The sequence below is a fragment of the Metopolophium dirhodum genome, chromosome 2, assembly GCF_019925205.1.
Source record: "Metopolophium dirhodum isolate CAU chromosome 2, ASM1992520v1, whole genome shotgun sequence".
Taxonomy (NCBI): Eukaryota; Metazoa; Arthropoda; class Insecta; order Hemiptera; family Aphididae; genus Metopolophium; species Metopolophium dirhodum.
This window is the reverse complement of record NC_083561.1, coordinates 9,937,090-9,964,533: the sequence shown is the minus strand read 5'-3', so window position 1 is coordinate 9,964,533 and position 27,444 is coordinate 9,937,090. Positions and strand designations below refer to the sequence as shown.

Sequence of the window (27,444 nt, the reverse complement as noted above, 5' to 3'; positions counted from 1 at the left end):
GCTGAACCGGCGGACCAGTGGCGGAGTGATGCGCGTGCGAGCGTCCGTCCGTCGTCTCCACCACTTTTCAACCGCCGCTCGACGGCCGACCGTGGCCGGTTTCTGTGTATCCTCCGCCGCAGCCGCAGCCGCGCACCGAAAAACTCGTCGCGGATTGATGCTGTGGGGGGGCGAAGGGAAACGCGTGCGTGCGACCGTGTGCGACGGCGGGCGGTGCATGTGCGTGCGCGTGCGCCCCGGCCCGACCGGCGACGACGAGACCGCCGAATTCCGATCTCGTCCGCAGTCCGCACCGCGTCACACGTATCCCGCCGGCCGGTCGACTACGACCGCGCAACCGCACAGTCCGACAACGCGTCCGCCGCCGTGCACTCCGCAAATGTGTTCGCCGATCGGTATCAGACGATATTTATTGTAATCAATCGTAATATCGTTACAGCGATTGTCAGTGATTTTCCGTTCTCTCTCTCTAGTGTCACTCCGCCGGCTTATTCCGTTCACGTCTTTCCGGTTTCCAGTCCAGAGACCGTTTCATACACGTCCGGCCTTTGACAGATCGGCGCACTCGGGGGATCTCGCTGGTATGACAATTATCGACTACGACGGATCGTCGGGACACCGGACACGACAAGACACCAGTCAGGTAAGTCTCTGAAGCGTTTCAATGACACGTCAGTCGCAATAATATCGTCTTATTTAGTTATAATGTACACCTATTGCCTACCCTAAGTGTCGTCTCGTTCGCCCCTGGAGAAACGGGTCAACGTGATCTCGAGTTGGACGCTCTCTAGTTTCGACCTAGGTAGGCTTTTTTTGTTTGGGAATCCGATCTATTACGATTACGGACGCACAAAGCGATCTTTCATTTTACTTGCGCACCTACGTTGTCCATTGTCGTAATTTGTGCATGTAACGATTTATGCCCCGGCGGCGAGTGCACAACTCGAGATTTGACCTACGAGCAAAATACCTATTCGAAAACCGCCAAGGTCAAGAGTTGTGTTTTGTTCGTCGGCTCACATGACCTGGTACTATAAAATATTGCGTTTTATTCGGTAGCGGTCTGTGCCTGTACTGGCGGCCTTTACAGAAAATTAAAGATTACAATTATTACACGACGATCCCACACACCTCCCACACCTGTTGCTTTTCTCGGGATTCAGCCCTACCGCAGCTGCACAGATTGCGGCTTTATTCATTATCATAGGTTGGTACCATTAATCATTTTTTGTTATAATATGAAAGAAATCTTCCTCGGCACCTATAGGTATGACCGGTGAGCCGAGTTAAACGTTGTTGTTGTACACAAACTCTTCGGTCGTAATCGTATGCAGAGCTCCACTCGCGTTTATAACGTACTTTTTGTCACTCAAATAAAATTCCGTCATCGTATCGTCTCAGTATGCGGAGAACGTCGTGTCCGGGTGTCCCCAAAGATAATAACGGACTCTGGTCGCTGTTATGTTATTATTATGTCGGTGTGACTGTTTCAAGTACCTAAATAATATTATCATGTACAACGTTTATTATTGTTATAATATTGCTCTGCGCTATAAAACGTATGAATAATTCATTCGCCGTCGTACGTGTACCCAAATTCACAGACATTTAAAACCGCTGTCGTTGTACCTAACCACTGTGGTGTATGTCAAAAAAACAGAAGAAACTCCCTCGGCGAGCACACCCAATGCGGGTGTAACGATTACTACAAATTAAATTATAATATTATATTATAAGTATGTGTGTTTTGTAAAATATATTACCAGAATGTTATGCCCTTCGAATAGCCCAAGCCTATCAAAAAATCTTCATTTACACGTTTGACTAGTATAATTATTAACCTACGCGTGCAATATTTGAACGATTAGTTATTCTTATTATCTTGAAATTATTTGGAAATTGGATTCCATTTTGGTCCATTTGTCTTTGGCCCGACCTGTCTTATCTAGGGAATAAAAACATTTAATACCTGTACATAATATTCAATATAAAGTTCAATATTTTTTTATTTTTTGCTGATATTAATTTGTTAGATAATTATTGCAATACTGTTATTTATATATTGTATATTATATATTATGTATTATTGTTTATTGCACAGTTTGTAATATTTATGATAGGGGACGAAACTTTTATAGGGATCCGGGGGAATTTGGTTGCTTGTTTAAATGCTAACTCTATTAATAAAACCGTAGCTTCCCCTTATGTATACACTATATTATTATTGACTGCAAAACTTCAATGGTTTCTTTGTATAAAATAATATGCTACTAGAAATCAAAATCCTTATAATGTAGGTATTAACATTATTAGTTGTACTTTCACGAATGATTGGCAAATTAATATTTTGTATAATGTCTATGTCGTATGTTATATAACTAATATCTCTGATAATTGTAAAATTTTATGAAGTAGGTATGTACTTACAACTAGAGTTTTGTTAAAAGGTAATACATACCTTCTATTAGCAGCTACTGACTATGTCATATTGTATTACCAGAGCCTAGAGTATGTGGGCATTTCGGAAAAGTATCAAATTTGGGGATGAATCGAAATATTTATGTGTAAAAAAAACAGGTGTTATCTCACTGTATCCCCACATTTTCGACAACCGTAAATGCCCATAACATGATGTACGAAACACTACAACAACGAACACACCCATGCATTATCATTTTATAATATTATACTGTGCTTTAAATTGTAATAATTTGTTCGATATACAACTGCGTTCGTAGTAACTCGTTAGTATCGGACTTTGGAATGATTTTAAACTGACGTTTCTCGTAAATGTTCTTACACAACAACTTAAAAAAACACAATAAAAAAAAAAAATGAAAACCGTATGTGGGGGTGCTGGGGTAACGTACGTCTAATACACGGTTTCTTATCGTTGTTCATATGATTGGAGAAACGTCCAAGACACTATGTGTGTATATTATTAAAGATGAAACTGTGAACACACATACTTTTTGGGTTAACTGCATGACGTCCCATGAATTCTCAGAGATAAAGGCGAGTTATAAATATTTCGTTTTTTTTTTTCGTTTAAGTATTACGATAATATTAAAATCGATGAAACGGCCACCCGGGAGAAGTATTAATTTTTTTTCCGAACACGTTTAGGGCAAGGGCGGTTTTTTGCGTTGACGTGGTAGTTCATTTCTCTTGGAACGGCTCGCATCCTACCGTGAATTACTTTATACTATATACATCTATATAATGTTTATAGTATTTTTAATGTGCTTGTATTGTTTTTGACATTCTTTCATACCATTGCACGTGTTGTCGACGGGGACCGCGGTAACGACCGTGTATAAATTCGATAAACGTCGTCTTCAGTGTTTTTTTTCCGTTCTACTGTTCAATAATTTCGAATTAAATGGGCTTTCGAGATAAATTAACTACCTATTTACTCGTTTTAAAATTACCCGTAAGATATAATCGTGTTTTACAAATTATAACCAACCGTCGGGTCGGTGTCGCATCAATCGGAATCACGTGATGAGGTGAGGTTTATGAAGTATTTTGGATCTCTATGGGCTATGGCTCTATACTATTAAGATTGAGAATTAAGTAGTTTTGGTTTTTATTTTATTTTTTTGTCCACTGCTACTGAAAACGTCGTTGTACTTATATTATGGTCTAATCCACCGTCACCTAGGAATCGAATTTTTTACTTAATACTACTATAGGGTCGTGTGTGTGTGTGTGCGCGCGCGGGTTTTTTCACAAAAGACCCGCACGAACATTTTTCACGCGCGTTAAATATTTTTTTGGGACCGTACAAAAGGCCTTTTGTGTGCGAGTTTGTGTGTGCTGCCCACATCGTGCGTGTTATCGTGTATTGTTGTGCCTATATACCTATATATGATACGATGAAAAGATCTCGCGGAGGAGAGTTGACCGGAATAAACGGGGACAAAAAGAATAATCGCAGTTTGTCGGCGCTGAGGAACCGCGTCTTCTGCGTGTGCGCATGTTCACCCTGTATACGAGATTTCGGGACACCTTTCCAGATGTTTTGGCACAAGGATTTCGTCGATATATATGTATACCAGAATTCCTTTGTGAACCAGCGATGGTGGTAACTACTAGCAAATAACACGTGATCGTCGAAGCCCGTACTTCGCTATATTTTGCTGTGACCTGCGTTGTATTATTATCGGCAGTGTGTTACTATTATTACGATCGCCAGACCGCCGCGTGTATACACATTATTATATTAATATGTGTTACACAATGTTCGAAACATTCATTAGCCATGTCGAATTTCGTATTATATTGACGGATATTGTGTGCACTCGTTATAGGAGGTGCTGCTAGTTGCTGCTGCTGCTGCTGTTACTGTTGCGATCGAACCGAATCGCGTTAAAGGATTGACGCCAACACGACACGCAACCGTGTCGGCGGCGGCGGTTTCCCTTTGAAATCTATCGAATTGTCTGATATGTGCCCCCCCCCTCCCTCAGCATATATATGTATATATTATTATGTACACGAGTATATTATAATATATAAATGCGTAGTATATGTTACATTATATATTATCAAACAAAAACACTTCGAATACACTGCGTACACGACAAACATATGTATAATATTATACTGAAATGTACATCCGATTAATAATACTATTTCTAACGAACGACCGTCGTCGGATACGAAATCGTAATGAGAAAATAATCGTTTCGTTTTGTTTGAATTAAAAAAAATTCCAACGATATTTTTTTTGACAACGTTTTGTTTTAATAGCAGTGTTAATAGGTTTCCTTCAAACCGTGTGAACAAATTATTTTTACTATAATTACTTCTATGCACGAATAAAACTTTTTATAGGCACATACAGGGTTATTCAAAATGAATCAACCGATGCTTTGCGCATCAGCTTCCTAGGTCTGATCGTACGCCACGTGACTTCTTATTTTTGGGATACGATAAAAATATACTATGTACGTACCATTCATTATTATCAACCACAAAGCAGCTAAACAATAAGCGGAATAAATTACAAAACTGATATGTATGAAATGAATGCAAGTTCTGACTAAAATACCTATATATTAGATGTTTTGATATTGTGACCAAGGAAAGTCACATAGAACATTATGCACCATTAAATCAATTTCAAATAATATTCTTTTATTTAACGTATCGTATTATTTTACTGTAAACGTTAAAACTAAAAATATAAAAACATTTTAAATCTGATGAATCTTTTGAATAATAACCCTGTATGTATATAATATGTTTATTTTATGGTGACTGTTCAGAGTTAATGAGTGAATCGATATAGTGTGTATATAGATATATATAAGTCAATATTAGTCATTGTCCATGCACAATACGTCAATACCTACGTATTAATAGCGTATGACTCGTTTATTGCAGTTTGCACGGAAGCGAAAATCGTGTCTAACTAGTGCTATAGTAGTCGGGCGGTCGTAAATTCATATTATATTGAATAATGACTGTATGAAGAGAGAGATAGAGAGAGAGAGAGCAGAATATTTCGCTTAGATTCTTAGCAATATTTCTGTTTATTTTGTTAAATACAGGTAACGATCTGGAATGAGACACGCGTATATATCGTAACAAATAATGAATACCAAGTTTGGAATCCTGCTTGCACAATAAAGTATATTTAATAATTTCAAAATATGGTTTCAAATTGATCATTGACAAAATATTACTATAAATTAATTATTATATAATTCATTGGCCACTGTTTAAATTATTTTAGTTTAGGATGTTTTCAGTAAAATTATTTATTTTCATGTATGAAGAACGCGAAGGTATTATTTGATGTATAAATTGAATTATTGTTTACGTTTTAAATATATAGGTGTTTTAAAGATTTGCCTTATCTCAAAATAACGTCTTGTTTTTATTTAGTTCTTTGTAAAACGTGTTCGAACTATAAAGAATCGTTAACTATAATGTTGTTTATAGGAATTAGGATTGGTTTGAAAAACGTCGGATTACATAATTTTTTTTACGACCAATGGTAAATATAGGTGCCCATAATATATTATATTATATTTATATAGGTTTGTCTTCCAATGTCATGAGTTATCTACAACCGGTGAACTTCTACACACAATCGCAGTGAACTCCTGAATAACCATTTTTCTTTATCTCTGATTCGTATGTATACAGTGTATAGGTAGTAAAACGTTGAATAACACGATACCCAGCACATATGCGTCTTCTAAATAGTTTTCACATTCATACTTCATACACTGATGCAGCTGCGGCTCGTTTCAGGACCGGAGAGGTTCAAACGATGATAATAATAATAATGGATTTCGTGCGCTGCAATAATAATTATTATTGTGCCTATAGTCCGGGTGTGTAGGTCGTCGTTGTGTGTGTGCCGACCCATACAAGAGTAGAATTCCGTTTTACTCTTAGTATGTTTTCGAAAATAAAATTCTTCAATCGATTTCACGTTGTTTACTTTTCAAAACGGTCCAAATAATACAATTATCGTCGGGGGCACAGTTTAATACTTTCTTTCGTGTCGTGTGCGTATTATTTCACTATTATAACCGTCTCGTGTATACAGCCGTTGCGCGTATTATACACACACACACACACGCAGATTATAAAAATATGGTTCTCTTGCTAAACTCGTTGTCGATGTACCACGTACACGTTACTATACGGTGCACCGTATAGGCAATAACATACAAGATGATTACCATATTATTATAATCCGCTCGCGGCGCTTTTTAACAGCCCATGGCGGCACTGATGAAACGATCGTCGTTGTCGTCTTAAAATTTTTTTTTCCTACTTTTCATCACAATCGATTTGAATATCGTTCGTGTGCTCTGCGGTAGATAAAATACACGAAAACAAGACGACCGACTCAGTGTATAATAATCTACTTGTAAGTCGTAGTTGTATAGGTATAAGTTGTAATACTGGTCCCGCCGCGGAGTAAACCAGAGTACCTACTATGATTTTTACGCCGGTCGAGTGCGTAGTGTATCGTATGGAAGAAAAACCGAAAAGAAAAAAATCCATACGCATATTATTATTGCTGGCACACACACACACACACACATACGCATATTATTATTGCTGGCACACACACATACACACACATGGATTGTTTGCATTGGACGCTCGTTAGCCGGTCCTTGTTCTTCCCATAATATTATAACTGCTGCCGCCGCCGCCCACTCCTCTTCACCCGGCCCATGGCTGCGGCGGTCGTCTCTCATGCGCACTCGTGTAGTCTAGTTAAGGGAACATGTGAGGATTGATAAATTATAGGTCTGCTCCTCGATCCGGACAACCGGTTTCTTTTTTTTCGGCTCTCCGGGCACTTTCCGATGCGTACCTTATAATAATATTATATTATATAGAGGTACCTATAGTGTATATGTTGGCGGTGGATGTGGTACCTGCACAGCGTCGGGCAGTATAGGCACCGGTCGCACAGGACCAGCTTCGGCTGCTGTTGTTGTTATTATTGTTGTTGTTGTGCTTGTGATGCACAGATGGCGTGTAGTTAACCGTCGACGAGGATGAGAAACGGAAACGAATCGGTAACCGATTGGAAGCATAATTATCATTACGCTGACACGTACTTGGTGCCAATTTACAATTTACTTAGTTATAATATTATAATGATATACTGCTGCAGTCTTTCGGATATCAAAATTTAATATTTTATAATTTTCGCTTTCTGAATTGCGTGGTCCTCTCTATTGAGAGCCTCGTCAACAGCTTATTCTTGCTGTTTATATGTTCGCTCTGTATAAATGATCTCGCCCGTTCGATATTTTAAATTATATAAACGTCCCACCACCACTTATATAATATAATATTGTTCGATATTATGCTGTTTACTGTTTAGTATAATATAGTAAATGGTGCGCGCATCATATAACGACGATAATTTTACGAGAACAACTGCAAGAGATTTTTTCACTACTCGGGCAAGGGGGGGGGGGGGGTTTGACGGCAATTAATAATAACGCGTTATTGTTGATAATCATCGTGTGATGATCGCCGAAAAAATATACTTACATCATAACGTGAGTACCTACGTGCGCGGTCGTTGTTAAACTATTGTTCTTGTACTACACCATGTGTACGCGTGGTGTACGAGTATTTATGTTAATATCCGTTTCTCTAGTACATGACACGTATCTGGCTAGACTCTAAAGAGCTATAATCGGCCAATAAGTCCGTTTTGAAAGAAATTCCAAAAATACAAAATATTCTATTCAATTTTCATTTATAATTATGAATATAATATATTATAGTAGATTACTATTCCTTATCCTTATTATTCAAAATAAAGGTCGATATAAAAGTACCGAAATCAAAAAATATATACCGTTTGGCTTTACAAATATTATACAAATGTTTTTAAATGGCATAGGTCATATTGTTTCAGAAAACGTACCTTATTTTAAATTATTATAATTATTATTGTATAGTGATCGATGTTTGTATTTACTGTAATATTTTAAAAGTTGCTTATAATATTAATTGTAAAAGCCAAAAGGCTTATATTTTTTCTTATACATATATTTTTCAACTTATTTTTATACTAACAATTATTTTAAATTTTTATAATATATTAATTGTAAACAGTAGGTAAGTATAACTGTATAAGCAATAGTAATCAAATATAATATATTAATATTGTAGGTGCCTATAAGAAAATTTATATTTTAAATGAATATTAATTAGGAATACCTAACCTATTTATAATTATAAATGATAATGTAATAGAATATTTTGTATTCTCGGACTTTTCGTCCAGAATTCCTAGAGAGCGGGTTTCTCATATATTTTTTGGGTCTATGCAGCTCGACGGGGATAAAAAAGTGAGTGATTTGTTGTTTACAAAATTTGTAGAAAAAATTAATTTTGCATATTTGGGCATATTTTTAAGTTTAGTACACATTTAGGGCTTAGGCTATATTTTAAAGTTTTAGAATATATTTTATTATTATCTGTAAACAATTAATAATTGGAGTGAGAATTTCTTTATACCTATTACAAAAACATACCTATTATAAAAAAATAATTGACATCGTTAAATAAGTTGTGTAAACACTATTCGACTAAATCTAATATTAATGTTAAATACAACTAAACTAAGTTCAATTCGTTCAATCCTAGACTAATAATATAATATACACGACTAGTATTAACAACATAATATATTTAGATTAGATTAACATACTAATTGCTTAAAAAAAAAAAAAAAAAACCATGCACATTTTGAGCAGATATTAGAATCATATTCTAAGAACCTAAAAAACCACTCTACGGCCATCACCTATATTTAATTAATATATTATGTGTACCAGAATTATTCCTTTGAAAAACATATTATTTAAATTAACATTATTCTTAAATCGCTGCTGTGCATTGTGTTATAAGTTATTTATTATTTTGTACGATCAGAAGTTAGGAAAAACAATGTGCCCACGTATTAACGTCTCGGAAATTCTATTACGGCTCCCTGGCGAAAAAATAATTATTTGATATTTTTACGGGCGTGAATACTTAAATATACTTATACTTATACCTTATTAATATACTTATCTTTATATTTTATTCGTTAACCGGCCATATTCGTCTATTCGCCAGTTTATTTTGCCTATTTTGGCAGTCGCGTATACGGCCGACGGATACGTACACGGCCAATACGTGCTGTGACCTGGTGTTACCAAACAGCATATTTTAGAAAATTTAATTTTTATAATATTTGTGTCATTAGAACGATTCTTTTATTTTAAAATATCTTCATAATATGCTGTCTGGTATTTTTACGTAATTATATCGTGTTTCGCGAGAAAAATGTATACTTTTGGAAACTGATTTATATTTTATTAAAGCGTTTTAACATCTGCGGTATTCTTTACCCATCAGTGGCCGTATATATTATTATTAAAAACCGGAAATAATCAACGTTTAAAACGCTGTGGTAGCCTTTTGTGTTTCTTTTATAGCTTTCCGCGATATATATATATTTGTTTTTGTCCTATTCATATAATTGTTCATAACTGTTCACGCGATGAAAACGCGTTGTTAATTAATATTGCACTCACTTTTGTTGAACGCGCTGCTTCAATTATTCAATAATAATTATAAATTACATAGGTACATGTGCGAGTGACCTAATGAATATTCGGTATTTTTGCTAATATAATTATTTCTATATGAAACTTTACACGCAAGAATGTGTTTAGTTGTTTTTACCCTAAAAAGCCAAATATAACGTATAATATTATATACGCCATCAAATTAACAATAATTTCACTATTATACGTGTCTAATTAAAAACTAGAGATTTCGAGCAGTATTTATAGGCGTAAGCCGTGTGTGCAACTGGGCGTGTGTCAAAAATTCCCATTGACACTCCCAGGTCCTTTTTTATACCGACAACTGACAAGTAATATATTTCTGGGTCTACTGATATATTTCTGGAACGCGAGCACATGTTGTTGAGTACAAAATATATTGAGCGACCACACTGGCCGATCCTTAATGGAAAATGGTGATATTTAAAAAATAAAATCGATGTAAACTGAATTATTTCTACCGTGCGGATTCGAATGATAATTGATAAATTATTTTTGTAATAATATAGTTAGGCGAGACAAACAACGGTATAGGCGGAGATTATACGGTGCCCTTGTAATTTCTGATCCTGGAAATTGATTTATTTGTTTTTGGGTGGCCCACATCCCGACATCCGTACATATGGGTTACGTAAACTATAAACTCTGTTCCAAATGTTTCCCGCCCTATATGGTTCTGCAAACCCGAAACACCGTGTCTTTGTCGCATGTTGAACGTATCCCATTTTTATTGTAGTTATATTATTATGTTTATGAAATATCGTTATTAGTTATTAGAAATGCTTAAACGACAGTCGTTTTTTAAATTTACCAATGTTAAAATATAGTTCTTGGATCCTTTGTTCTCGCCAAATAATTTACTCTGACATCGTTTGGACAATAAATGATAATTTTCAATGAATGCTAACAAAATACTGGGATAGCATGCCAACAAGGTTACCAAAATTATGTGTGTTTTAAACTTTTATCACACTTGAAGTCCTTAGACCAGTATAGACATGTTCCAGAACACATAGAACAAATATATAGTGTACGGGTGTATGTGCCTATCCGGTCAGAGTCATGCATTCTTTTTAAATATTTTCTTTTTCGTACAAGAGTAAAAATCTCACATTAATGGCTTAATTATTAGTGGTCTTAATTTTCAAAAAAAACTTTCTAGTTTGTTTATTGACACAGTAGAGTTATTGACCTAACCACATTTTTACTATAATATATTATCCTATATTTTAATGAACACTAGTTAATTTATTAACCGAGTGTCCGAGTAAAACTTAAAGTTGTGTACTGTATAGTGACTGTCATATTATAATAATATGTTAGTATAGTTGAATTATTGTAAGTATAATATTCTATATAAATAACATAGCTACAATTATGTTATTGATTCAACCATGAATTGTTTATTGATTGTGAAGTAGGTATCTGCATAGACCAGACTTCGGGGTATAGGTATTAAAATATTTTCGGTCATAACTCATAAGTACATTTAAATAATATGCTTAATTAGTAATTACATTACTAAGCGCGGCCGACTTAAATGTTGGGCGATCCGCCGAGAGGTTAACTCTTTCCCTCGCCGGACCTGACAATCGGTCATTCTGAAAATATTGCAACAAAATGAAGTCATCCCGTGTTTTTATGTATAAAAATACGTATCAAATATAATATCCACATACCAGTGTTGATTCACCGTTCAATAACCATTTGTGGGCGATGGAAATTCTATTGCGCACCACTACATGGGCTTTAGCCTCGTAGTAAATCGACCGATCAACCGGTAATAAATTAAAGGGAATGCAAACGGTTTTTTTTTTTAGGAGTTCATTATACGTAATTTGTAGGGTACCTACGATCCGTGTGGTTGTGATAACGATTATTACTTATTAGTGTGATTGCACTAATATCATAACGTGCTATTTCCACGCGCTTGTATCAACACGTGCCTTGCTTTTTTTAGCCTGGTAGGTACTTATTGTACATATTTATAATATTATGTATACCAGTTGATTATATTATCTGTTTTACGATTTATCAGATGAGACTTCTGAAAACAGATTTGAATTCTTTGATAACATTACTTTAGATCGATTTTAAAAAATGTTTACAGTGCAAAATACAGTGTAGGTTCAACTGCTGTTTAGTTCTCGAGAAAGTTTTAATTTTATCAACTATTACTACTCTAAAAAAATATTCATGTATTACGCATATCGTTTTTTAATTTTGTTGACATTTTTAAAAAATGTAACCATAAAATATGTGGTTATTATGCGTTTTTATGTATTTGTTTATTTGCGTAGCTAACTTGTGAGTCATGGTAGTGTTAAACTATGAATATGCGTACAAATCCTGGTCAAGTACTTCTCATATTATAAAAAATTCTCGTCCCTCGATCGTCGTTATACGGATACCGTGATACTTATTATTTAAATATTTATCATTGCAATTCGCTTAGGTCGATTTATATAGATAGGTAGTACCTATAAACTGAATGTGCTATACTAAATAATTGTGAGTATAAAATTCTTATAGCTGGTATTAAATTATGCTGTAATTAATTATTAATTTATTATACGTATACCTGTCCTACCTACACATAAAACACCGATTTATCGTGGTTGTGCGTATATCGCTGGCGAAAAGCTACATATTATACAATTTTAAATAAAATAAATAATAAAATATTTATCTTTGCTCTCACTCCACCAGTCGCTTACAGAATCATAAATACGCCACTGTTTGCGCCATCTGGTATACTAAATTTTGAAGTTAAACCAAACGGAACGGAATTTGTTCTCCCAGATAATGAAACGTCCGCAAACCGTATTTGATTTTTAATCTAAAGGTCTGTGGTTTTCTATCATCGGTGGTGGGGGGGGGGGGGTATTTTTGCAAAAACGTAAACAATAAATACCTGGAAAATAATCATTGATAATTACTTTGCGCACGATCATAATAATGTAATGTTAATTATATGGTAATGTCTAATGACAATTCGATTTTTCAGCAGGCATGCGATTGACGACGTACGCCAGCGGCGACGGTCGAACAGCGGCGACATGTTGATGCGCCATGTCAAGGCATGGACGCTCTAAACAATACGGTCCGGAACCGCCGCCGGCGGCCGTCTACACCAAGCCGCCGCCGCCGGTGCACGGCAACAACACGTACAACGGCCGCGCGCACCACCATTACCAGCAGCAGCAGCAGTCACAACAGCAACACCAGCAATTGCTGCTGCAACAGCAATTCTACGGCGCGCAGCAGCAGCAACAACAGTCGAACGCGGTGGTCGGATCTAGGCCGCCGTCGAGCAGTCACCACCACCACTCGTTGCCCAGGTACTATTATATTGGTGATGATGTATCGCAGGCGCTGTTTGCGACCAAAATCAGAATCCAGATATAGTTTGAAACGGAGAGTGTAGGGTTTTTGGGTTCGCTGTAAAACTTTTTCCATCGTTTCTCGTTGCTTCGGTATGCATTGTTAAAATGCCTATCATTTACAGCGTTTCATAGGTTTAACCATTGCTTTATTTTTTTATTCGTTTTAATGCTTTAGATGGGTTGTACAAAATGTCAGAATGTTAGACACTATAGTTAATATACCGTTTGAGTGCACCTATATATTTTGTAGCCGTATATAGGAGTAGTTTAGGTATTTACCAGTGGTTCGCGGTAATTTGTCGGGTGGTAAATTGTATATGTACGCGATCAATACTCGTGTCCGGAGCCCGGAGGGTTTAGTTTTGTAATAAATTGCAGACGGTGTGTTTTCGACGGATTTCCGTGAACGACGTAGTCTGTGTCGACGACGAATCCGGTTTTCATCTGAAACCCGGAGGAAATTCATATAATTGACGAACACCGTTGTGGTGTTCGTTTGCTCGAAAATATTCCGACGCCGACGTGTCTTTAAATTTGATTAATATTGTGTTACTCTGCCAAGAACACTTATACCCGGCAAAATCTAGGTACCTACATAGTATTTGATAATTATTGATATTTATTGATTATCGCAGTAAATGTATACTTTTGAAATGGTGTGTATACGCGCGCGTGCGCTCGTGGTACTTCTTATGATTGAGATGAGAAACTTGGCGGCGACGTGTTTTTGTTCAATTTCCTCTTGACAGGAGATGCAAGAGAGAGGGAGTGTAGTATACCTCCCCCCTCAAGCCATTCGGAGATTTGTCCGGCTTATATAATAGAACTGTAAAATATTATTTTAACGATTTCCAAAGGTTTTTCTCTATTCATACAAACCATATACTATTTATGAACTACTTACCCCGTGGCCGTATCCAACAAAACTGCGGCTAAAAATCATCACGTACTATATCATGATAATAATAATAATAATAATAGTAAAATCGATGGGTATAATGAACATCACTATATTATATTATACTAGTCATGTTGGACTGACAGACTATGGTTGTACCAGTGAACAAAGCGAAGAATTTCTCATTGTTTTCGTCTGTCCGCCTCGCTGTTAAAGCTTTTTAGTTTTTATTTAATATTATTATACATTCCAAAAAATAATCTGCAATAATATTCTCTATTACATAGCGGACATTTTTGAACTTATACTAGCCGGATGAACTAGAGGATCGCACGGAATTCAGCGAAACGATATGTATATTATATAAAACTACGCCGACGAGGCAATATTATGGCTCTCGAAAAATGCATTTTTAGATTGAAATATAACTCTAGTACTCTACGAATAATACTATAATACATACCAACAAATTTTAATAACGAGAAATCAGATACGTATTTAGAGATGACTTGGAGGAGATTGCTTTTTATATGGACTTTAGGCTTTTGATTATTATAATTTAGTGGTGATGTCAGGGATGGGCTGAGTAGGGTTGCAGCCTCGAAATTTCTGGAAAACGTATAAATGTTTTCAGCGTTATGTTACGTATAAGAAATAACCATATTATGTATTATTAAAAGTGTTATTCGTATGAAGTTTGTTGCAAAAGTCTAAAATGTACTCACGGCATGTCGGTATCGCCATATTAAACTTATGGGGATTCTAGTTTAGTCTCTCATATATATAACAAATTACCATCCCCCTTAAAAAAAAAACAAAATCCTGGCTACACCACTCTTATTATTTAACCCCTATTAGAGGCTTTTACACTTTATCATGTCTTCCATAGTTTAACACGTGATTAAGCCCTAGTGAAGTACTGAAGTTTTAATTGGCTAATATGGTTATCTTTTTAATATAACATGTCACTACGTGCTACCGTAAAGTTGAAAAATATTCAACTTGGGGACGTGCGGCTACAGTTTTTACAGTATCAACTTTACTACTGGTAAAATGTTTAAGAATTAAAATATCAAAGGTTACACTATCTAACTGAGCTTATTTCTTATCATTAAATATTAATTTTTACTACACACCTATTGGACATTTGAATTAATGTTTTAAGTTTAATTAATTATATTAGGTATATTAATATTTACTTTCTGAGTTCTCTATCGATAATCGATTGGTATTTATAGAAATTGAAAATGGGCATTGACATTTAGAAAATAACTCTTTAATTATGTAACAATGTGAATTGTCAACAATTGAGAAATCTATGATTTTGAGATGGCAAAAATATAATTTGGTGTGAAAATTCCGAATGCGTCGACGTCGACGACGATTTATAATAATAATATAATACCTACTCACGATATAATAATGTATTGTTATCATGTTCGGACAGAAATGCCTGGAGCGCGGACAGACATTCACCGGTGGCCGGCGGATCTTCTTCGAACAGCTCGAATGACCGGGCGTACGCGGCCAACCGCCGGGCAAAGCACCACCGAGTGTACAATAGCCACCGGCAGACGTCTCGCGGCCACCACAAGAGCGGTGGCGGCGGCGGCGGCGGTGGTGCCACTACGGACCCGGACGCACTGTCGTCGGTGACAACGGCCGGCGTCAAGTACAACCCGCTACAGCAACCGCCGCCTCAACAGTTGAACCACCAATCGCTGCACCAACTACACCAGCAGCAGCAGCAGCACCACCACCACAGGCCGCAGATGGCGCCGGTCTGGCCACCGGTTGAACCGCCGTCGTCGGCCGTTCACCATCACCAGCAACAGCCGGCCACCGCCGCCCAATACTTGCCGCAGCCGCCACCACAGTTACCGCCGCAGAACGCCGCCGCTGCGGCCGCGGTCTTGAGGCAACATCACCAGCCACCGGCGGCGGTGCCACTGTTGTTGCCCTCGTGCGACGTAGCCGTCGACGCGTGCGGCGGCCACTGTCCGAGGTTCGAAAACTTCTGCCATTTCTGCTTGCTGGTAAGTCACTATTATATGAGAATACCAGACTGCGTTAGGGTCAAAGTTTGAATGGTTCTCGAACTGTGTTCCGCCGAGACCTATAGGGCTCCACGAGTGTATTCTAAGGTCTCAATGTCTCATCATCCGAATTAAATCAATTATTCAATGTAATGATCATCATGGTCTATCATTTTTATTGTTAACGATAATAATATTAAATATTTTTATTTTTAGAAATATGTTTTTCAATGACTAAAAATGATGTAAAAATAATAATTTCAAAAACTTTAACAGTTTTTAATTGATACGTTCACGAATGTTAGTCTGACATATCCATCCCTGCAGGAATAATTTTCTGACCGCTGCAGCTGCAGAGCGGAATTTCCACTATACTATTCACGTGGTTGACTGAAAAGGTCGTTTTCCGACTCTTCAACTGGCATCGAATATTAAACTTTCGAAGCAAGCGAGAAAAATATATATATAGGTATAGATGATAACTTATAGTATACAATTTAGTATTAAATCTGAAATTTTCTCGAGACATTATGTTTTACAATTTAGTATAACGTTTGAAGACATCATGTCTATCCACAGTTTTACATCCAGTTGATATTAATGTTGTTTAATATTTTTTCAGTGTACAATAATAATATTACTTTACTATACTATATAGGTATCTCTATTTAATATAACTCGTATGTAGATCGCACAGTGCTCGAATTGGCAAAATACAAGTTAGGGGATTCGGGTTTAAAGAAAGAGCGTTTCCATCAATTAGTATATACGTTGTTAAATCGTGGTGATATACCTATCATATTTTTAATTATAATTTAATCAATAAAATATTCCAACAAATCCAATTATCCAAAAGCAAATATCTAAATAAGAATCATTCATTACCATCTATATATTTTTATTTAAATAGTTTCATAAATTATGATTGCATGTTGATTTTTATCTTCCAATTTAGTATTATTTAGTATTATATACCTAACTGATAATAAGTATTAAAATTTATTGAACCATGATTATGACTAACGTTATATATTATCAACTTGCTGGCTGTCAATATATATTTTTTTTAATGAAATATTCAACAAGATGAATTATGATATATCGTACATTTTGATAAAAATGCAATGAAGAGTGCCATCCCGTGCGTTTCACTTAAAAAATAATAGTGGGGTTACAACTACGCTAAAATTTTTGAAAATAAGTCGAGCTTGAGGTACTTTGCCTCCCTGTCGAGCACTGCAGAGATCGCATAATCATTATTATTATTACAATTATTTTATATTATACAATCGTTTTATACATCCCGTCGACCGTGCTTCACAGGTGTTTTATTTCGCGGGCATCACGGTGGGCTTCCTGTTGATCATGGCGGCCGTCGTGTCTACCCGGGACCCGCGGTTCCTGTACATCGGCGGCCTGGTGCTTCCGGTCAGCGCGTTCCTGATGGCCGTTCAGTGCCGAGTGCGGCAAGACGCCGACCGCCGGAAGCGGCACAGGCAGCTGAACGGCCGACACCACCACAGGTCGAACGCGGGCGCCCTGATGATGATCAACAACAACAGCAGCAGCAGCAACCAACACAACGGCGGCGTTGCCGGCCAACCGTCGGCCACCGGGTCCGGCAAGGCCGCAACCGCCGCCGAGGCCATACCGCTGCAGAATATCATGGTGGCCGGCGGTGCCGATAACGGCGGCACGCTTCGCCGGCAGTTCCAGGGCAACGTCTACCAGTACGTCGGCCAGAGGGACGGTAGCGAGACAAACTACAACGCGGCCAACGGCCATCACTACGAGACGACGTCCGACCTACAGCAGTGAGTGTTGTTGACGTTTAATGGGTGTCCGACGAGTGTTGTGGTGCATCGTCTATAGATACAAATATAACTATTTTTTTTATGTCATCTGGATGAAAATGGCCTTCTTTTGTATCTTAATACATATATTATAGATAAAAATAATTTCAAGCATAGTTTTATCAATCCACTTAAATAGGGAGGTTACCGATTGCGCTCCAAACATTTACGATTGATGTAGACGAGTTGTGCTCCGTTATTACCAGGGTCTATAGATCAATGAACTGCGCTAAATTATAGCCGTTTGGTCATTTAAATTAAAAATATGTAAATATATAATAATAATTTATTTTATTCAGCACAACACTAGTTACTTTACTTAAATAAAATTAAAGCGTACAATATTGAACACTTCCTATCAAAAATAAATGAAAATTAGGTATTGTAAATATAAAAATGTCTAATAATGTCATAACGGTGTGTGTTACCCATGTCCCATATTATCATACCAAACAGTATTATGCATTGAGACGAACCGATTGGGCGGGTTAATAGAATAGGTTTAGCGTTACTGAAAACTTTGTTTCGTCTATAGGTACTATAGTCGGGTAGGTATCGTTCAGATGCATATTACTTATTACTTCCGTATGTTGGTCAAAATTAGGTTTCTTAAAAGTCCCGGATATAATATGTACTGTTATAGACTATTGTTTGTAAATCAACTATATTATATAGCATTCTGAATGCAAGAATGTTAATTTTTTTCGAAAACAAAAAAAAATATTTTATCAGTCACTCAGTAATCAATTGATCAATACAATTTTTTAATTTTCAATTATGTTAATAAATTATCGGTATACACAGTAGCGCTGAACCATAAAATTAAATTGTGGTCAGCAAAAATTATTTCTCATGACCACCTTTTGCACCGTACATGGTAAAATTGTAAATTGTTTGTACATCTTACAATATTCATAACTCGATTTAAAATTAAAATATAATAAAAAGCCCACGAGGATGCCTAGATAGTGATCTTTACTTTTAGATTTTATAAGAGGTCAATTCCAATCTAATTTTTAAATTAACGGAGCAACACGTGGTCTGCTGAGCGTAAAATTTGCTATTTTATGCACTTATTGTAAGACGGAGACAACACATGCGGTCCATGCGGGTATCACGTCCTCTTAACATCTTGTGACTTCCAGCCTATTATTAGTATCCAATTCTTTTTAATTTAATTATATTATATTCAATTATTACATACCAACATTATTTTCTTTTGACATTTTAATATACATTTTTTGTGCATAAATTAACTTAAATACCTATATTATAATTCATGGATCCAGCTCTAAGTCTGTCGAAATTCAAAGGAAAAAGTTTTTTTTTTTTTTGATAATGTATACAATTGTTTGAAAATATGGGTTTTTCATTTTTATGATAGGGTGATGTACACAAAACTTTAGATTTTATTTTTAAGTTTTATATGAAATTATGTAAATAGTTTGTTACATCAAAAATTGTTAATATTTGATATTGGTTATTATTGAATATTAAGGTATTATGGTATAGGTATTAAAAAACAATATAAACTTTTGTCAGCTTTTTTTTAAATAACCCTTATATAATTATAGTTATATACTTTTTATACAATTAAAACCTTTTTCCAAACTGTTTTGTCCATATTTCGGTAGAATCATAGTGGTATTGTCTTTAAATGTCATAAAAAGGTCATGGCTGAGCTGATATTGACGATGATTTCCTATAGAAGCTATGAGGAATGCTTAGAACAAAAAAAGTTCGAATTTGCATCCAAAATCCTTGTTTTCAATAAGCTTTTATTTTTAATAATATGCGAAAATATGCTCCAAAATGATGTACCTATATGCGTTTAAATAATATATATTTTAATTTCTTCCATAGATATATTAATGCAACACAGTTAGATTGAACTTAATTTTTTTACGACGGATATGAACTCATAATATAATATTATGTGCTAGGCGAGCAAGCGAAAACAGTTTTTATTTATTTAAATTTGCTTTTGTGTCTGTTTCAGAATCGAAGGAGTGCCGTGGTGGAGACGAGAAGACAACCGACCGTATCACAACCGCGCCGCTCACCAGTAACCAACCGTCACCACACACACACACACCCCGTCCTCGGCTGGTCGTAATTATTATTTTTGTTTTCCAATAGCCCCCGTTGAGTGTGTGTATGTGTGTTTTTCATTATTATTATAAGTACGATTTATGCCTAAATTCATTATTAATATTATTTTTTTGTCACTAAGTTTTTGTTGTCGCCCCGATGCTTTGGTGCGACGTTTGTACACATATACATATATATATATACATACATTATATTATTAAACAACATTACGTGTTTCGATTGAAATATGTCTCAATGTATCCCAAAAACCAAACTTCAATATTGGCAGTAGTATGCCCCACCACCATACAGTTAGTAGTACTTATACCTACGGTGGTGTATTATATTTGATTATAATCTTAGGAACAAATTATAATGTATGAAAATGTCAAAGTACGATTTCTTGACTTCAAGAATTACCTAATTACGACCTTCCTAAAGTACAAATGGTTCTTGTGCTTAATTTGCATAATAAGGACTCGAGACTTAATCTGACTTTATGATAAACTTTATAACTGTCATTTGTCACCTATATTCTACCAACGTGAAAAAAGCGTAACCTATATCTATGCATTTTCTTAGCAATACACACCGAGTACCATACCTTTTAAACGACCTTTCACTCGCCAACAAAAAAAAAGGTGCCCACTGCCGCCAGCCCGCTACGAAACACAATAAACTGCACCGCATAGCGTATAATACAATATTAATAGTTATATATAAAACTCGATGTCTCGATATCATGGTTTCTACAACCGATTTACGGGTTATAATATACAGGTAAGTTTTCCGACACTCAATATAGTATTATATTATTATGTGTGATATATCGGAACAGTTCCACGGGAGAAAAGTACGCGAAGTCCTTGAAACCGAAACCTTGTTAAAACCACAAACACCATTAAAAAAATACATACATATATATAATAATAATAATACCAAACAAATATCGTCTTTGGATTATTGGAAAAAAAAAAAAAAATAATGATGGTCATAAAATCATAACTGACAACCTTGCGAGTAATTGTTGCACGGCATGTAAATATTGGTGAAAATACAATAGGTGTTACAATATTAGAGTTTGTCCTTAAACATTTCGTCTATAAAGTATAAATATAAAACCCAATACACAGCAAAGGAAGATTGATCTTAAAAAATATGCTCTTGTCAAAAAACTTCAAACATTGATGTGGACTACGCAGTGAAGTAGTATGAATACTGACTATCTTGTGACTATCAGTGTTTTAATGGTATAAAGTATAATTGGGGTTAGCCCAGCAAATGTTTACGGATTTCAAGGTGTTTGTAGAATAACATTGTAACTCAGTAAATTAAGATCTATAGTATACAATTATATGCATAGTAAATATTTTTAAATTTCTGTAAATTAGTTTTCCAACCGGTTTCACAGGGTTTAAAATGTTGTTAGATCTTATGTATGATTGGATAACATCATAAAATAGTTTTTTTCTATTAATAAACGTAAAAAATAATAAATCAAAATATGAGGTGATAACCTTAATCATATATTAGAATTAATAAAGAATTCTTTTTTTTTAAACATAATAAAATTAATTAATGTCAAAACACAAAAATGAACTTTGTCAAAGGCAATAATACATATAAAAAAAAATGGTAAGTATACAAAAGTACATATTAATGAGGTTAATCACATCTGTTGTTGTTACAGAACATTTTATACAATATTTTATAATAATACATTATAACATAATGACAACAAAATAATATCGTCTTAAAATAAATGCCGTTGTTGAACACTTGTATTATTAATATTTAATACTATATTTAATATTATATCATAATAACCTCAAATTTGTTATAAACATTATTTTATTCATTAATTATTAAATTTACACTTTAAAAAATGCAAAAAATTAACAATAATAAAAGGTTTTACTTATAGGCATAATAGAAACTTTACAAATTACTCACGTATACATAATCAAATTATTAAAAAAAATAATAGAAAAAGGTAAGTATACAAAAATTATATATATAAAAAATTTAGTACCAATGATCGTTGAAGTAAATAGTAAAAAAATTATAATTGCACAGTAAAATTGTAAAAAAAATTGTATACAACATTATAATTTGTTTGGCAATTTAAAATAAATTACGAAATGATAAACTGTTACATTTTTGTTATTTTACCTGATCCATACTATAAACTGATGAACATATGGATGGTGTCAGGTCGTCGTGTAATGCAAGTGGTGCTGTCCAGTTGCTGTGTAGTTGTGCTTTGTTGTGGACGGGTGTTTGTGGAGAATAGAAGTGACTATGAGGTGTGGGATTGTCGTATCTACTGAGAACAATAACCAAGTATGTGTGTGTTAAACGAAATTTGTTTTGGGTAAGACACAATTATTATGTTATGATAAATGGCATCCTCACTTGTGATAATAGTCATTGATGCCTGATAGAGAATCAGTGAAATTCGCCTCAAGTCAAGCATCTTCACCGGAAAGCGGCGAGACTCCGCTTGGTACATGCGTGCGGAGTGCCGCTACCGGCGGGTTGCTTGTTACTAACATGTGGTCCCTTTCGTCATTGCTGCACACACAATACAGTAAAAAAGAATAAATAAAAAAATTTGATAAGAAATAAACAAAACACCCTATTAATCATAACATTTTATGCATGTCATTTATTATTAAAAAAAAAATAACAAAAAAAACATTTGTTCTTATTAACTATGGCACTAATCATCAATGGCGTCGTCAATTAGAAGTTAAGACAATAATAAACTAACGTACAATATTTATAAACAACAAAAACAATTCATTTAATTTATTTCAATGTATATTAAATGTATGGTAAAGCATATCATTGGTTATTTAGTTCTTTTTTATTTTTACTTTCCTACAATGTGTTTACAAGTAAGAATAAAAAAAATACAAGATGTCCTTCAAAGTGTATAAGAATGAGTCATATTCATTAATGACACAAAAGTATAAATAATTTATAATACTAGTTACTCTATGGTTAATGATTAATAATTAAATCTAATAATAAATATTATTATTATGTACTTAACATTATTGACCGATTTTGGATTTAATGAACATTTAAATATTATTTAATTTTTGTTAATGAAGTAGTCACTGAACAACATTTAGTTCATGAGGCACGCATCTGCTCAACACTTACCAATCTTTGTTATCGTTTCCCATTAATTTTCTAGTTTCATCCTCTTCGATAATTGTGGGCGGAGCTTCTGAAGTTGGTACATACTGTGCAGATGCCATCAAGAGGTCTGTAGATGGATTCAATGTGAGTACCTGTATAAATAAGCATAGTGATTATTTCATATAAAAAACCGTAGTTCTGTAGTTGATACATACTTGTCCATTAGAAGACTGAGATTCCATTTGTCGCGCTTTACTATTGAAACAAGGGCAACTCTCCTTGTCCTTGATGTATCGGAAATAACCTATTAATAGGACAACACCAAATACAAAACAGAAAGAGCCAATAACCAAGAATGCTATGTCTTCTGTATAATTGTCCTTTGTGTTTTCTGAGTTCACAAAGTTTGTGGTAATGGACAGGAACAAGAATACCCCAATGGCAATCAGTATCCAACTGATCAGAATGAACGACCAGTGGAACCACCTTGGGTTACGGATGTGATTCAGGGTACGATTGATTAAGCCATTTGATGGCTGTGACCATTCACTTTGTTGTTCATAACTGACGGTAGTTGGTTGGTATACTGGTCCAGATGTTGGCATTTTGATAATTTAATCACTAATCAATACCTGCAAAAGTTAATATTATGTACATTTAAAAGGTGAATGTAGCAGTTAATTTGTTTACTGAATTCTTAAGAACAATGTCGAGTATTTTGTGAGCGTGTCAAAGATGATAATTTATGGCATATTTCATAATTGATTAGATTAACAATTGCCTTTACTAATTACGAATAATTATATATTTTATCATATTCTGGTCAGAAAAACAATTATAGCTAATAAGGAATAGATAGATATTATATAGTTATTTAGAAGTAGGTACATACTAGTGTAGATAACATTTTCATTTATTCTACTTAAGGAAATATTAAATCTAGGTGTCAAATTTAGCAGAAGAAATAATTATTAAATAATACAATCAAGTGCCATTTGAATAGAAAAAAACCAGTAATATGAATCAAACGATATATCTATATGCTATATACATAAACGGTTACATGGTTGTTACGTTTGACACTTTGAGTGATCACGAAAATGGAAATTCCTTGAGATACTGGCAACCAAAGGTTTAGAGAGGTACATGTTTGCACAGCATATGTCAGCAAATCATCGTCGGTAAAAGGTTGACCAAAAGTCTTCTGGTCCGGATCAACATCATTATGGGGGTTTTATTTTTGTATTTTTTCAGTTAATTAGTACACTTACTACACTAGACGAGAGCTGCAAACGGAGTTTTCCCTGCGGATATTCTGTTCTCCTTCCGAAGTCGTCGTTATATCATAATAACAATCTAAAACCAGTGCGTATTACACTTGTAACGAGCGGTGTTAAATAACAAAAACACGAGTCGTTTAGTACTATTTTATGTCAGCAGTTGTTGGGTAGTATTAGCAATAATAGTATTATAGTTGTAGCGTAATAGATAGGTAGTCAGCTATGAGCTTTAGGGGGGACTGTAGTACGTTTAAAAATTTCCTTTCACTGAGTTTCCGTTTTTTTTTTTTATTTGTTCGAGAGTAAAAAAAAAGAAATATAAAAGATAAGACTGTGCGCGCGACAGTCGGCGGCGGCAAACTGGTCGCGGGTTGGCGACGGACGTAAACGTAAAGCGAAAAACTGTCGCGAGGCGGCGGCGGCGGCGTCGATAGGCAAAAATCGTACAGGAGTCCGTAGGTGGGTGTGCGACAGAATAATATTCTTTTTTCGTCTGATACTCTGAAATCTAAATTCTGATAAAGCTCGGCGGACCACGACTCGGGTCGACGCGACGTCCCCTCCACTGCCGGCGAAGACCGACGGACGCGCAGTGTGGCCAACAGACGGACACCACCCAGTTTCCTATTGTTCGTGGCCGGTCGTGGTCGCGGAGCGTCACGCGTACTGTAATCACGATTGTCGCAGCACGGTAATACCGTGCGAACGAGACCGCGTGCGCCACGCCGCCACTGTGAGGGTGCGTCCACACTCGAACGCAGGCTGACTCGCGAGATCGATACGCACGTGTCGGCGAATGGCGATTGGCGATACGCCAACGCCAAACGCGCTCGTGCGAACGTCGCCTCGCCCGCGTCTTCCGTCTGTTCGTCATTCGAAATTCGGCGCGATCGGAATAATAAAACTATACAATAGGTATATTATAATAATACGTACCTACGAATCGTGTGTCGTCTGGACGGGCGCTTCGTCATCGTCGTCGGCGGCGGCGGCGGATGATGACCTTGTACGGGCGAATAACGAACTGAGATAGCGAGATATTAGTTCGAGATCCGACGACTACATCAGCTAAGAAGGCGTCTGCCGGTCGGTTTTCGACGTTGTTTTTTCTTCCTATCTTTCGTTGTCTTTGATAATATTTTATTTTACTTGTTGCGCGCGTTCGCGTTTGCGTTTTCCCGGAACGTATATAAGCAACGGAAATATTCTATCTTACTGTCTTCCTTCCGCGATGGTCGTCAAACAAATTCAGCGCACTGTATTTTGTATTCTTCTCTCTCACGCACGCGTAACATGGACCAACCACACGCACGCAGCAAAATAATTTTTTTTATGGATATGCAGGTGTTAGCTCATTTAGAGTAAAAATGTAATAGCACACATTCCACGTCATACACAATCATTATTGATAATTCTTTTTGCTTTTTGGAGGTTTGACATAATATACCTAATATTGGGTATTTGTCTCTAAGTATTGTCTAAAAATGTAATCATCATTTAAATCTGCAAAAAAGAACGTTATTTATAAATTTAATTTATAGTATACGGATTAATATTTATAAAATTAGTACCCAATACTATTTTATTATTCAAATAAAAAGTTAGATCATCTGCCACGCTCATGGACCATAGTTACAAAGTAGATCTCCCGCTGCACGAACGGATTTTTGTAATACAATACGATTTTACTCTAAAAAGATTACTAAACCAGAGTTTTTCAAACTGTGGGTAGCGAAAAGTTTTTTGAGAAATGTATTCATTATAATATACCAATAATATTATATGTTCATTATAATTTATAAATTAATAAAGTTATAAGTTATAATAATAGTAATCAAATTTTGTTTTTAGAAGTGATTTTTAATCTTATAAATAAATCATGGGGGTTGTGATACATTTGGGTTGCAGTCCTAAAAATATTGAGAACCACTACCACTGTACTAAACCACATAGAACACGATTTTGCATGAATGCGTTTTATCTGTACGTTGCAGTTGGTCGGAGAGATAAAATAAATAGTATTTTGACATCTCCTTAATAAATTCCTTAGCTCGTCGATCATGAACAGAAAATATGAAAATCATTCTTTTCCCTCCCGGTATGGAATTTTGTTCCGGTAAGCACCTTCCTTCCACAACCATCATCTCGTCTGCCGCATTCCCGCCCACGTCTTCTTAATTTATCATAATACAGTTTGGTGTTATTTATTAAGGTAAATGTTACATTCGCAGCAATACAGGATTACAGGATTCACTTACAATCGTGATTCGTGATGTATATCACGCATGCAATATACGTTTAAAAGCAGTGACCACTCGGGACTCTGTATAATATTATATATTTATATTTGTTACCCATAACATAGTACCTATAATATTTATTATATATTATTTTGGTTTCGTCATCCGAAAACCCGATAAATTATTGTATTATACATGTATAATAATATTGTCATAATGTTGACGCGTTTAAAAATAATGTATTGGTATCATATTATGTTTTTATTTGCAACGGTGAATAACTAAATATATTATATAATATACTATACATTAAACTGTTTACGTTTAAGCGTACGCTGCGCATAATTATATGGTGATCGTGATCTATATGAATATAATATGATGGTCGATGA

At 35.4% G+C, this 27,444-nt stretch overlaps 2 protein-coding genes across 5 annotated transcripts; one reads left to right on the top strand and one right to left on the bottom strand.

Moving 5' to 3' along the window:
- The first annotated feature begins 252 nt into the window (after positions 1-252).
- On the top strand, positions 253-20,609 carry LOC132937967 (uncharacterized). Of its 2 annotated transcripts, none has more exons than XM_061004607.1 (5): positions 253-643; positions 13,129-13,459; positions 15,850-16,438; positions 17,762-18,252; positions 20,291-20,609. In XM_061004607.1, exons 2-5 carry the CDS (start codon positions 13,191-13,193, stop codon positions 20,358-20,360), a joined length of 1,419 nt encoding a protein of 472 aa, XP_060860590.1. In that variant the 5' UTR covers positions 253-643; positions 13,129-13,190; the 3' UTR covers positions 20,361-20,609. The 2 variants fall into 2 exon arrangements, with proteins under 2 accessions (XP_060860590.1, XP_060860589.1); XM_061004606.1 differs by having other exon boundaries at positions 258-643; positions 13,126-13,459.
- A 1,876-nt stretch (positions 20,610-22,485) lies between these two features.
- Positions 22,486-26,011, bottom strand: LOC132937968 (uncharacterized). 3 transcript variants are annotated; one of them, XM_061004611.1, is made up of 5 exons: positions 25,749-26,011; positions 23,748-24,164; positions 23,554-23,684; positions 22,798-22,956; positions 22,486-22,708 (listed from the first exon to the last, which is right to left on the bottom strand). In XM_061004611.1, the coding sequence occupies exons 2-4, from the start codon at positions 24,135-24,137 to the stop codon at positions 22,851-22,853; spliced, it is 627 nt and encodes a 208-aa protein (XP_060860594.1). In that variant the 5' UTR covers positions 24,138-24,164; positions 25,749-26,011; the 3' UTR covers positions 22,486-22,708; positions 22,798-22,850. The 3 variants fall into 3 exon arrangements, with proteins under 3 accessions (XP_060860594.1, XP_060860593.1, XP_060860592.1); XM_061004610.1 differs by lacking the exon at positions 25,749-26,011 and adding an exon at positions 24,804-25,330 and having other exon boundaries at positions 22,486-22,705; XM_061004609.1 differs by lacking the exon at positions 25,749-26,011 and adding an exon at positions 24,804-25,329.
- Positions 26,012-27,444: the final 1,433 nt, after the last annotated feature.

What these genes read in the sequence shown, in the direction of transcription:
- LOC132937968 (XM_061004611.1), bottom strand. Translation starts at nt 24,137, where the DNA reads ATGCCAACATCTGGACCAGTATACCAACCAACTACCGTCAGTTATGAA. An exon ending in CTCAGTCTTCTAATGGACAA is followed by an intron (nt 23,685 to 23,747) that starts GTATGTATCAAC and finishes TTATTTATACAG; the next exon opens with GTACTCACATTGAATCCATC. An exon ending in GGAAACGATAACAAAGATTG is followed by an intron (nt 22,957 to 23,553) that starts GTAAGTGTTGAG and finishes TTGTGTGTGCAG; the next exon opens with CAATGACGAAAGGGACCACA.
- LOC132937967 (XM_061004607.1), top strand. Translation starts at nt 13,191, where the DNA reads ATGTCAAGGCATGGACGCTCTAAACAATACGGTCCGGAACCGCCGCCG. An exon ending in TCTGCCATTTCTGCTTGCTG is followed by an intron (nt 16,439 to 17,761) that starts GTAAGTCACTAT and finishes CGTGCTTCACAG; the next exon opens with GTGTTTTATTTCGCGGGCAT. An exon ending in ACGACGTCCGACCTACAGCA is followed by an intron (nt 18,253 to 20,290) that starts GTGAGTGTTGTT and finishes TGTCTGTTTCAG; the next exon opens with AATCGAAGGAGTGCCGTGGT.